At 37.5% G+C, this 12,313-nt stretch overlaps 1 protein-coding gene across 1 annotated transcript; it reads right to left on the bottom strand.

Annotated features, from left to right (window-relative positions):
• Nucleotides 1–3,517: 3,517 nt before the first annotated feature.
• Nucleotides 3,518–8,852, bottom strand: LOC139720035 (cytochrome b-c1 complex subunit Rieske, mitochondrial-like). The gene is made up of 3 exons (XM_071631409.1): nucleotides 8,560–8,852; nucleotides 5,270–5,538; nucleotides 3,518–4,654 (listed from the first exon to the last, which is right to left on the bottom strand). Exons 1-3 carry the CDS (start codon nucleotides 8,774–8,776, stop codon nucleotides 4,313–4,315), a joined length of 828 nt encoding a protein of 275 aa, XP_071487510.1. The 5' UTR covers nucleotides 8,777–8,852; the 3' UTR covers nucleotides 3,518–4,312.
• Between the last annotated feature and the right edge of the window lie 3,461 nt (nucleotides 8,853–12,313).

Here is a 12,313-nt window from a genome sequence, read left to right as displayed (position 1 = left end):
AACTGGAGACTCTGATGGTACAAACATGTGCACAATATCTTACGTGCTATCACAAATGCGAAGTGTGACATCACTTGTGGCCCTGGCCCAGCCCTTTTGTTATACAGTAGAAGCTCTCTGGTGCTGTCTTAGCTTTATTGTTGAGCATACATGACAAAACTGAAGTTTGATGAATGATGGCAACCCCTCATGATTTGCCCTAGGTGGCTAGCAGTAGTTGGCAAACCAGACAACCAGACACTTTGTGCCATAGGAAGAAGATGATCATGTAGAAGTCTTCACTGACAGGGTACAACTTACTGCAGTTATAGCTCTGATACAGTTGACTCTACTGATGTCAGTCATTTGAGTCAAATTTATGCCATAGTCAAAGAAATTTCATGAGCCTAAGATACGACAGATGTGTGTCAATTACATCATGGTGGTCAAATACTGTAGTTATTTTTAATACCAGTCCCAACTGTACATAAAGTTGACTGAAGTGCTGACAAATACCCATATAGAAAACAGCAACAGGTGAATAAACTCTCCAAAACTTGCAGTGAGGAAATATGTAGCAGTCGTCATAATTAGGGTTACGGGAGTCGAAGGTTTTACATCTATGTCTTGGTTATATTGTCTATTGAAACAACATGTCAAATAATTTTGCCAAAATATTGGTTGAATGAGCGAGTCATTTCATGAGTATTTGTGGCCAGTGGTTGATTCCACCCTGTTTGTAGCCTGTTATGTTAAGTATACAGACCCGCCAGTTCGTGTTTTATATTCAGGTTTTTTTTTTTCAGTGTCCTGATATTATTTTGTGGCATCATATTGGGAAACTTCTCAAAAGTATCTCCAGGTGTCTGTGCTAACACAGTCTTCATCAGTACACTCAAACCTTTTATTTTTGATGCACAGCACTCCACAGAAACCCTCTGTCCAAAGGCACTTTTGAAAGGACAGGTTCCTTGTAGCCTATACAGTCAACTCTGCATAAGTCCGTCTTGATACGACTGTGGAAAAGGCCCCGACTTTACGTCTTCAGAGGAATAACACATGTACACACCGTGTAAGGCTTTGAATGTAAATTGGAACTTTGTACTTCCATTGACTTGGTAGATTTTTTTTTCACATAGGGCCTATGCATTGTCGACTTATGCGGAGTTGACAGCAGTTCCATACAACAGATCAAGTCAACCCACTACATATATGGTCATCTCTGGCTTGGTGCAGAGAGAGGGAACTCAAAGGAAAAGACTGAACTGTTTGTAGATTTGTTTGTTTTGTACAAAATCAGTGCATGCACTGTGATTGTATTTATTTTGTTGTTACTTGTAAGGGTGTGATGTAATGTGTATGCATGAAATGATTTGAAACATATCACTACTTTGCCTCCAACTCCTCATGGCGACGTAGGTATTGTGTAGTTGAGTTGTCCGTCCGTCCATCTGGTTACTGTGATTTCAGAAAAACAAAAACAAAAACAAAAACAAAACTCTGTGATGGATTTTGTTCATGCTCAGCATGTGTGTTGTCATATGAGGTGCAATTTGTGCTGATTAGAATGTTGGCAAAATCTCTGAAAACAAAGGTCAAAGACCTTTGGCTAATAACATCATTGACAGTTTTGAATCTCCTGTGGTTCAAGTTTGTGAGAAGGAAGTACATAAATAGCAAACATTGTTAATATACAGTAAAGTGATTGCATCAAACATCGAGGTCAAAGATCACTGGAGATGATTTCAGTTTGATTGTACGATTTCATAGAAGGGAGGAACATTTACTGAGTAGTGTGTATACTGTATACAATGATGTCGAGATAAAGGAGCATAGGCCAGTAGTGTTCATCCTATAATACAGTCCAGTTACAATCCAAGGGATAGTAATAACTGATGAATTATCTGTTTCTTGTCTGCAAAAGGATTAATGGTCAATCATCAAAGTCAAAAACAACATCAAGGAGCATAGATTTATATGCTTATTACAAAGTCACATTGCCCACGCAAGTGCTGATTGACGGTGTAGGGTGCACGCTTAACCAGTCGGGGTTCTAATATTCACACACGCACCGCCGTGTATAAACTATGTCAGGACTATGAATTTAGCTACATGTTTTGTTTGTAATACGAAGAAAACGACAATGCAAGGTAATACCTGATTGTAAGCATGATGTAATCATATGCAAACAGACTGGCAGAAAAGATTGCCATAATGTAGATGAAAAATACAATGTTTAGTAAATGCAAGTACATTGGACTGCTTTGTCTCATATGTTGGTACATGTGTCAGCTATATCACTGGTGAAATGTTTATTTGTACATGTATGCTTGTCTGTATTTTGCTGGGATTAGACATGAATGAGAAATGTGAATGAGAAGGTAGTGCTTTTTCGTATGTTTTGTATCAATATCCCATTTTATGACCTATAAGTAAGTACTGGTGAGTTTGTATTGTGGCTGCTGTATCTGACTTATATGGTGTTGCAAGAGAGTCAAGTTGCATTACATTTGCAATTTCAAGACTTGGAATTTGATTTAGGGATTTGCAATTGATCCCAATTTGAGCTATAAACAGCTCTGATTGCAACTCTTGCAATGCCCCCTTCGGTCCACAGGTGTGGTACGTGTACATGCAGTAATGAGTTGTGTTTTTGTGGTCAAGTGTAGTTTGTTTGCATTTGCAAAAAAAAAAATATATATATATATGTATATATATATATATATATATATATATATATATATATATACAATATATACTATATATACAAAGCCTATCTTAGATGGACCTTGCATGCTTCAAAAACATTCATTATAAGGTCTTTTACAATAGTGGGACATATGCACATCAATTTAATGTTTAGATGAATGTTTATACAACACAGAGCAATTTAAATTGGGGCAGAATTTAGTATATTTGGCAACTTAAAAACAAAGTTCATGTAATGTGCTTTTTAAAAGTAAACCTATTGTGTGTATATATATATATATATATATATATATATATATATATATATATATATATATACATATACTGTGTATATATACACTCACATGCACACACACACATAGATAAGATAGACAGATAGAGCGTATTTCAGCGATGAATACAGTACGCTGCAATGTGGATAATAATTTCATGAGTTCCTGAATGAAGACCATAATGCCATTTCGGATTATAATACGAGATTCCATATGGAGACCTCTCATCATGAGCAATATATGAATATGAGCTCCCTCATGGAGACATCCTATCAGTATGCTACGTATAAATCATAGCATTTTTTGATTTTTTTTTTCCAACATTTTTTTATTTGATATCAGAACCAGCTGGGACTAATAATTTTCAACAGGGCCCCATTTTTTTTTTCCAAATAAAGAGAGAATTCGTTTCATCATTCATGCCAGATGTATCAATATAATATACCGTATCACAGGAGGGACACTAAAATACACACACGCACACACACACACACACACACACACACACAAAAGGGAGAGAAATGGGAGATCCACTGGTTCTTTTACAACATCTCTTTTAATACAATAACTCTCAATCTTTAATTCAACTCTTGTACATAGATAAAACACACAGTGGGTGTCGTAAAATACCTACTAGTCATGATGGGACAGCAAATTCTTCACCATGCCAAATTGCAGTACTCCTCTCCTCTCTTGCACGTACCTCACAATAATCGCCTACAAATATATTCTAGGCAAGTATTCACATACTGCTCTACATATGGTGCTTATAAACCAGTCCACTGCCATGATGAGGTAAGGTATTGTCTATGACAGAGCGCCAGGACTACACGTAAAACATTGTTCAAAGCCTACACAAAGTGGACACTGAGGACTTTCTTACTCGACCAATGATGATACATACAGTTTGTAAAGCAGTCAATGCATAAGATCCTAATGTTCCTCTTTTTTCTTTATTCACAAATGGTAATAAATAAAGCATGTCAATTTTCTCACCAATATCTAAAACATTTCCATTCTATATCAGTGTGATATTGAGCTCACTACTGGATACACTACTTCCAAGAAAACATGCATATCACTGAAGGTGGTACATAGTTATCCAATAGTAAAGACATCTTTATTAGATTTTTTTTTATATTGCATAACCTATATTTCATAAATTCATTAGATGTGGTCTTTGTTACTGAATGATAAAAGCGAATTTGTGTGAGAGTTTGAAAAAAAAGACTAGGACTCATTCTGTATCAAGATCGCTTCTTCAAAGTGTACAGTTTGTCGAAATGTAGGCTTGTGTCTTGACGATCACAAAGCAATGTGATGGTTGTGCGGGGGGAAAGGTTTGATGGCTGTTAACCAACAACGAGAAGATCATCGGATGGGAAGACATACTCTGGGATCTCGAGATTGAGGGGGGCGGGGCCCTTCCTGATGCGGCCAGAGGCGTCGTAGTGGGAGCCGTGACAGGGGCAGTAGTAGCCGCCGAACTCACCGGCGTTGGCAATGGGCACGCATCCCAGGTGGGTGCAGACGCCGATGAGTACCAGCCACTTGTCATTCTGCACGCGCTCCTTGTCGGCCTGGGGGTCGCGCAGGGATGCCACGTCAACGCTGTTGACGTCGTCGATCTCCTCCTGTGTCCTGTGCCTGACAAAGAGAGGCTTGCCTCTCCACTTGAAGGTCATGTTCTTGCCCTGTTGCAAAAGAAAGGAAAGGAAATATTAGCCCGACGTTCTCTCTCAACACATTCAACTCATTAGGTGCATGAATTGTCAAATTTCTCTCATTTCCTTGATCGCCAACACACTGACTTCTGCCAACAAGGCTATCAAATTTATATTCCTGACACTATATGACATCAGTCATGAATGCATTGTACGACAACACGTGACTAATTCTGTTTATCCCCATTCATTAAGAGTCATGATACGACTGGTAAATAAAAAAAAGAAAAAAAAAAGAAAGAAAAATCACCAAGTCAGTAACACAGATTAAAACAGATACATGTATTACCATTTTGACAACAAAAATCACAGGAAAGTTGCTTTTAAACAAGTAAATAATTTGACTGGGGAGACAGTAGCCATGCTTTACGTAATCCTAAATTCAGTCAAATACTTTCACGCTTTGACTAGGCTTATGAGCTGCTTATATGAGACAAAGCTGCTGAGCCTGTTTCTGAAATTATATGAAATATGGACTCCAACCACAGAAGAAAACTAAAAATTTGCATTTGCAAATGAATCTGAGCATAGGCATGCTGTTCAAGAAAGGTGTGAAACAGGGCATACATAATTGATAGCACTAACCTCTGGAATCTCATCCAGCTTAATCTCAATCTTGGCCATGGCCAGAACGTCAGCAGACGCATTCATGGTCTGGATGAAGTCTGTCACGATGTTCTTGGCACTGTAGGCCGCGGCGATACTGCCGCCGCCAACCAAGAGGTAGGTGAACATCTGCCGGTCGATGGATGATGTTCCAGCCGGCTTGTTAGGGTCCTGAGATGTGTCCCGCCTGTACTCTGAGAAATCTGGAACCCGGACATCTGTGTGCGCAAACCTGACATGGCCAGGACCTGCACAACAAAGGTACAAAAGTGTATTTACAGCAGATTAACAAATACATTTCAGTGTATGTATGTGAACAATTCTACTGCAAGACAGTGTACTGGGTTGCCTCCTCTGTGCTGGAAGTAGCTGGTACAGTGAAACCCTGTTATAACGAGGTCTGTGGGACCACCAATATTACCCTGTTATAACCAGTACCTTGTTATACTGTAACCATAAAGAAAAACACAAGCACAAAGTCATCCAATCAATCTAACTGAAAAGTCTTTGCCTTGTTAAATCACACAAGTATGGATCATTATTATTGAGAGAAAATACAAAGGAATTACTTGTGAATCAATGCAAAAAAAAAGGAAAATGAAAAAGAAGTAGGGTTGAAATGTGTTCTTTATTTTTTGTCTGAACATCTCTTCGCATGTATGTCGTACATGCGTTCTTGATGAGTACTCATCAAGGTGATATTCGTGATGCTTTCTACACCTATCTCTTCCTCGTGTATTGAATCATTCTGAAATAATTACATTTTTTCGTTTGTAAAAAAAGCATAGAATGATAATGAACAAAATCAGATTGTATAAAATGCGATAGTTCAATTTTTTTTTTTCTAAAAGCATGTGCAAATATAATAACATGCATACGTTGTTTACTGTAACCTGAAATGATTCCCTGTACACAAGCACAGTACAAATACGTTCAGCGCATGCACTATGTATTGGGTCAATTTGGTCTGAATGTAACAACACAGTGGCTTTTTCTATGGTGTCGTTGAAAAGCTAAAATTTGTTTTTCTCTTTTCCTCAGCCAAGTCTTGAGTGAGCAGTTGTAGCTTCAAAGCATTTGAGTGCGTGCGCAAGTGTGTGCTGCCACTTTTATCTTTATCTTCTTCTTTCATTTTCAGGTAGTATCTATGCCTAAATGTTCCTTTCCTTTTAATCAATTACTTCTTTGTGAGTTTCCCCTTGTCTAGCTTTCTAAATTTCCTATTTAACTGAACTTTCTGCCTAATTGTTGTTTCCTTCCTGGGTTGTTTTTCCCTCTAACTACAAGGGTCTTTCCTTTTTATCCTCGAGAGAATCTCTTTGTGTCGTTCCAACGAATCCTTTTCTTCATTCATTTTTAAACCTGTATTAAATTCTTTCTTTCCTTCCTAATCATCTTGGCTTTCATCAAGTTGATTCATCTCTCAGTATTCTATGTAGTGCTTTTCTGACATTTTCAATCTATATTTTTCTCTTTGCCTTCCTCTTTTCTTTTCAAACATATCAATCTCTCCCTAGTGTTTTTTTTAAAATGCAAGTTTCTCTCGTTTCTTTCCTTCCATTTTCTTTCAGCGAACTCTCTATTTTGTAAACCTTTTGTTTCATTTTCTTTAGGTTCTTTTCTTTCATTTCCTTTTCCCCCTTTTCCCAGCCTTTTTTAAAAGACTTTATGTGTATATTCTTTCACCATTGCATTGTCTTATATTGAATATCCACATTTGTCACAATCTTGTTTCATTCACTACACACAGACATACACACACAACATGAACAAACCCATAATCCTTTTTTGATAAAAACTAAAAGGCACAGAACCTCAAAAGATTAAAAGTGCACAAGTTAGCGCCAACATTCAAATAGGTCTAGATCTAACAGTAACACAAACAGTTGATCGTTGTTTCTACTTTCTGTATTCTGAAGGGGGGGCAGTTTGCTCCGAGAGGAGGCATCCAGCATGCAGGGCTGAGGGGCCCTGGGCTGGGGGGGGGGGGGGGGGGGGGGGGGGGGCACTTTCTCTACAAGCAACAAGCCGGTCGACTGTGGACGTGGTGCACCCATCCCCATGCCATGACCCCGTACCAGGACATTGAGTCTAGAGTAACTGCGTCAGTAAGCGGCCGTGCAGCCGTTCGCGGCAGGTACAACATACGTGGTAATATACCGCTAAACACAGCATTGCACTGTTACATGCACACTACACATATACTAACACACTAGCAATCGACAAAAACCAACCGATAAAAAGGGCACAATCTCTGACAAAAGTGAAATTTTCTCACCTAAATGACAACATATCGCATCCAAAACAAAATTTTCGGTACTTCTTAACATAACAATTAAGAAATAATGGTCCAAGAAACTTGATTTTTTGTCGTTTTCCCGATGCTCATGGATTTTGAAAACATATCCTCACATAAAATAGAACTTTCGCGAGCCGATGTGGGCCGCCACTTTTGTTCGGAAAGTGGATGTTATTACCATCGAAAAAATTCAGAAAAACACGAGAAAGACATCAACAACACCGCCAGAATTGCGATCTTGTTTGCGGCCAATGCATGTGCGCCCGCTATTTTCACGTGCTTTCGCAATGGGAATTGGCGCTTACGCAATGTTCGCGAGATATGTGAAGGCGTTCAGCTAAAGATCGCGGAGCACGCGCGTATTGCATAGGGATTGTACATCGTGCCGCAAGCAGAAATACTACGCGCATATCGCCCTTATCGGTGAAAATTGTGCCGGGTTTTGCCCTGGTAAATCATGAAAACTGCGTTGGTCAATTGTAAATTTCTTTTATGAAAACAATTGCGTTAATGAATAATCTTGTCTATGAATACTGATATATGAAATGGTTGAAAATAATTTGCCTGATTTGTTTACAAGTTGGAAAAACCCTTAACAATGCTTAAACTGCCGCAAACGGGATATTTTACTCTATAGACTATAGGTTACACTTTACACAGCTTACTTTTCAGAATGTGATATGTGCAGTGACACTTGACAGTGACCCAGTGAAGTGTTGTAAATATCCTGTTCAATTGCAAACGCTTGAATCTTAGGACCAGGCCTCAAGGTAAAGTACATTTAGTACAGTAAAATTTAAATTTACTGTACTAACTTGTTAGTGGTAAAGTAGTGCTAGTGGAATACACAATTTGGGACAAATAAAGTTATATTCCCCTCATCGGCTGAGTGTAGGTTCTTTAGTACACTATTCACTAATACTTAGTAATAGAATAAGTCACTATACTTAGTAGTCTAGTCTATACATACCTTGCACACCGGACGTTGATCGCGTAGTGTGTGATGTGGGAAGGAGGGCAGTAAGCTTGTAGTTTGAGAGCCTATCTTCCTTTTCTGGAAGTGGCATAGCAATTTTATGGATCACAGTTGATGTAACAACAGCTGGTCTAATTTGACACGCCACATTGTGTGCTGTTGCGTTAACAAAAGGAGCAACAACTCCAAGTTTACTGACCGCCGAGTACATTTTCTCGAAGTGGATTGATTTTAAGACGACTGCCGGTCCCTCTAACACTCAGAGTATCGAGTGATGTGAAGCTATTCAATGTATGGTACACGTACGGTATTACGTAGTCACGTAACGTGTGTGAAGTGTACGATCAGTAATTGCATGCCTGTCTGTGTATGACCATGGGAGGCTGCGATACGTAACCGGCGTTTTGTACATTATTATTACGCAGAAAGCTTGGGATCGACTGAAGAAACCAATCATGATTTGCGTTGCCAATTTAACGTTAAATGTTTCTTTTACAGAGTTCACAAAGACTGTACCTGAAGCTAACGATAATCACTCGACCATTGTTGCAACGTACATTCATTCTATTTTTGTTTTTGTTCAGCATTCATACCTTTTGTATGTAATAGCTATAGATCTAGTTCAAAATAATGTACTTCAGTATTATTTTATTATAATCATTATTATTATTATTATTATTATTATTATTATTATTATTATTATTATTATTATTATTATTATTATTATTATTATTATTGTCTTCATCATTTCTTCTTCTTTTTCCGGGGGGGGGGGGGGGGTGGGGGCTGGGGGAGGCCCGTCAGGAGGGTGAATCTTACCAAAGATAAAGAATGATATAAGGGTCTGCAGGGATGGACTTGTAAATAACACTACCGGGTAATTAACTATACACAGCCCAGTCGCTGTACATCGACGTACCATGTACAGCGACTGGGCTGTGTATAGTTACCGGGTAATACATGTATAATGCTGTAAGACATTTATGCTGGTTCCTTTTCATCTCGTCAGTTATCAATGCAGCGACTCTCAAATCATACCATTCTCTAACCATTTATTTGTCCTTTTCCAGTGCATTTTAATTTCCCAATTTCATCTACTTTCATTTTTGTCTATATGCAAACTTGATAAGGTTCATATTTTGTTCTTGGTATTGCTGTTTATAATAAACTCAAACTCAAACGCAACATTCATGATGACACTGAGTTTGATATTCCATTATACCGTTACATCTCCACAAAAAAAAAAGAAAAAAAGAATGTAATGGGACCCTCCGCAATGATTACTTTAAAAATAGTGATTCAATCCAAATACAATTTATGAAACTATAACTTATTACCCACGTCTTGCAGAAAACCTCATCCGATTTGATTCAGTGGTCAAATTAAGAGAAATGAGGGTTTTTCTATATAGAGCATGTCAAAGCATCCAAATGCTGAACTTGGAAGAATCACATCCACCACATGCTTTACGACGATTCACAATCTCTGTGGCTACTTAAGCAAATTTCTGAAAAATATAGGTAAGATGTTATATTTTTAGACCCTAAGATAGCATTCAGACAGTTTAATCATAATAATTGGAAGTTATCAATGCAAAAATCCGATCGCGATGTATTTTTTGGGGGGCATACTGTATATGTCGGATGGAGCAGATGATTATTACCCTCTTGGAAGTCTGTATTACAACAAAGAAAATTCAACTCCATTGTATATTCACCTTCGAAAAGACTAATGTCAAAACTGAACACAAACAACCCTCTCAGTAAAGGGAAATATTACATCATTAATGCATATTTATTGAATGCAGGAATATCAGTGTTATCAACACATCAATGATGTAGGAGGAAATCAGACAATCAATTCAAAAGATAAGAATTGTTAAAGTTTTACTTGGCTAAATCATTGTCTATATCATCATCGCTTATGCCACAGTGGGCGAAAAGTGTTTCATTTCAGTAAGCATACACAGATCATTAATAGTTGAGCAGCACTATCACCTCTTTTTATAGCAGAAGGTATAGGCCTAAAGGGGATTATTGAATATTATCATTAAGACATCATGTCAGTTACAAATCAAGGTATGGTTTTCAATACAAAAATGACATTTTGGAATTCTCCTTCATTTTTGTATATTTCATTTGGCATCATGTTATAATGCCTCTTTCAAAGCAGAAGGTATATAGGGGGATCATCCCTTAAGCACAACATGCCAGTTACAAGTCAAAGGAATTTCTATTTTTCGATACAAAAATGACATTTTCTGGAATTCTCTTTCATTTTTTTTTTAATTGTTGCCATTATCATATAGACATTCCGAATACAGTAGTGTAGTCTTTAATCCAGCGAAGACGGCACTTATGGGTGGGTTAAAGGCATAATTTACCATTTGCAGATGAAACAAAAACCCAGCATTATATAGTGCTTTGAAACTCTATAGTTCTAAGATATGAAATAGGGAAAGAAACAACCAATGTAAAAATGAATCTGTAGATGTTAAGTATTGTTAAATACACAACATGTGAACAATAAAAAATGTTTCCAGACTAAACCGTCTACAGTTACGGGTTAATGAGAAAAATACCGGTATCTCCTTATATTTTAGGCTTTATTGCGAAAAATGTATATGGTAGGATGTTTTGTGATATACAACATACCCATATACGTGTACATATGCATAAAATGTGAATCTTTATTTTTTTTAATCACTATACTTCCAAAGGTAAACAGGACCTTTAAGCAAAACATTAAAAATTTAGAAAGTTTGAATTTATTGTCCAATTTTCGCAAACTTCAGATATGTTGTATACCTATTTATACTTACTACTATGTAATTTCGATGTATGTAAAATATGTATATTGATTTTTTTTTCTTGCTAGGTTTTGTACACGGACACTCTTTGTTGAAATTCAAAATAAATGAAATCATATCAAATAGTACAGCGTTTACTGAATTCACATGTCTATATGGGTCGTTATTTAAAATAAATATCCCCTTAATGAAACCGTAAAATGGTGAGATTTGGGAAGGCATTAGCAACCGGCCTTCAATTTGTATGGCCTTCCCTTTTAAACATTCGCAATCCCTTTGAGAAGTTACACTGACCAAAATGTTCAAGAAACATATGCAAAAAGAAGGCCTACCGGAACCTATAACCTGATAACGATATACATCGTGTACATAGTCTTCTCTATAAAAAGGAAACTATCAGTGTAGATTCTGTTTGAACGTGATTGTCAAACTGGCATAACTTACAATGACAACATTCATTATCTAAATAAAGTTAGTCTGTCCAGCTTGTGAATACACTCATCTACGTCCATATCGGTCAGGTTCATTTCATTCAATTTTGAAGACCACGTTTATGAGTCAAATAAACAGGACTGCTTGAATTAACATTCTATCGAAATTGGACCCGAAGTATTGGATTTTGAAGTTTAATCTGTGTCGGTGTTTGTAAAAGGATGTCACACAGGGGCGGGTCCAGCTGGAATTCCGTAAAGGGGGGGGGGGGTTGGGGGTGCACAATGCTTACATTATCAGAGCTACCAAGTCTCACGCATTCTGCGTGAGACTCAAGCATTTAGGGGTCGTCTCACGATCTCACGCATGGCACACATTTTTCTCACGCATCGGGCAAAGTCTATAACTTGGGCCTATAATAATGAGCAAAGCTCAAAAGATTAAAGTGATAGTTAATTGCAATTGACGGTATATTTTCCTTTTGTCTTTCAAAATAAGTAAAAAATA

The sequence above is a fragment of the Diadema antillarum genome, unplaced genomic scaffold (assembly GCF_040938485.1).
Source record: "Diadema antillarum isolate AM-2024a unplaced genomic scaffold, OU_Dant_1.0 scf00000120, whole genome shotgun sequence".
NCBI classification, from domain to species: domain Eukaryota; kingdom Metazoa; phylum Echinodermata; class Echinoidea; order Diadematoida; family Diadematidae; genus Diadema; species Diadema antillarum.
Note: the sequence above shows the minus strand (reverse complement) of the source record. Positions and strands in the feature narration are given on the sequence as shown.

Excerpts from the sequence above, each read along its gene's own strand:
- LOC139720035 (XM_071631409.1), bottom strand. The coding sequence starts at position 8,776 with ATGTACTCGGCGGTCAGTAAACTTGGAGTTGTTGCTCCTTTTGTTAAC. Across the intron at positions 5,539-8,559 it reads ATCAACGTCCGGTGTGCAAG|GTCCTGGCCATGTCAGGTTT; the intron begins GTATGTATAGAC and ends TTTGTTGTGCAG. Across the intron at positions 4,655-5,269 it reads AGCTGGATGAGATTCCAGAG|GGCAAGAACATGACCTTCAA; the intron begins GTTAGTGCTATC and ends CTTTTGCAACAG.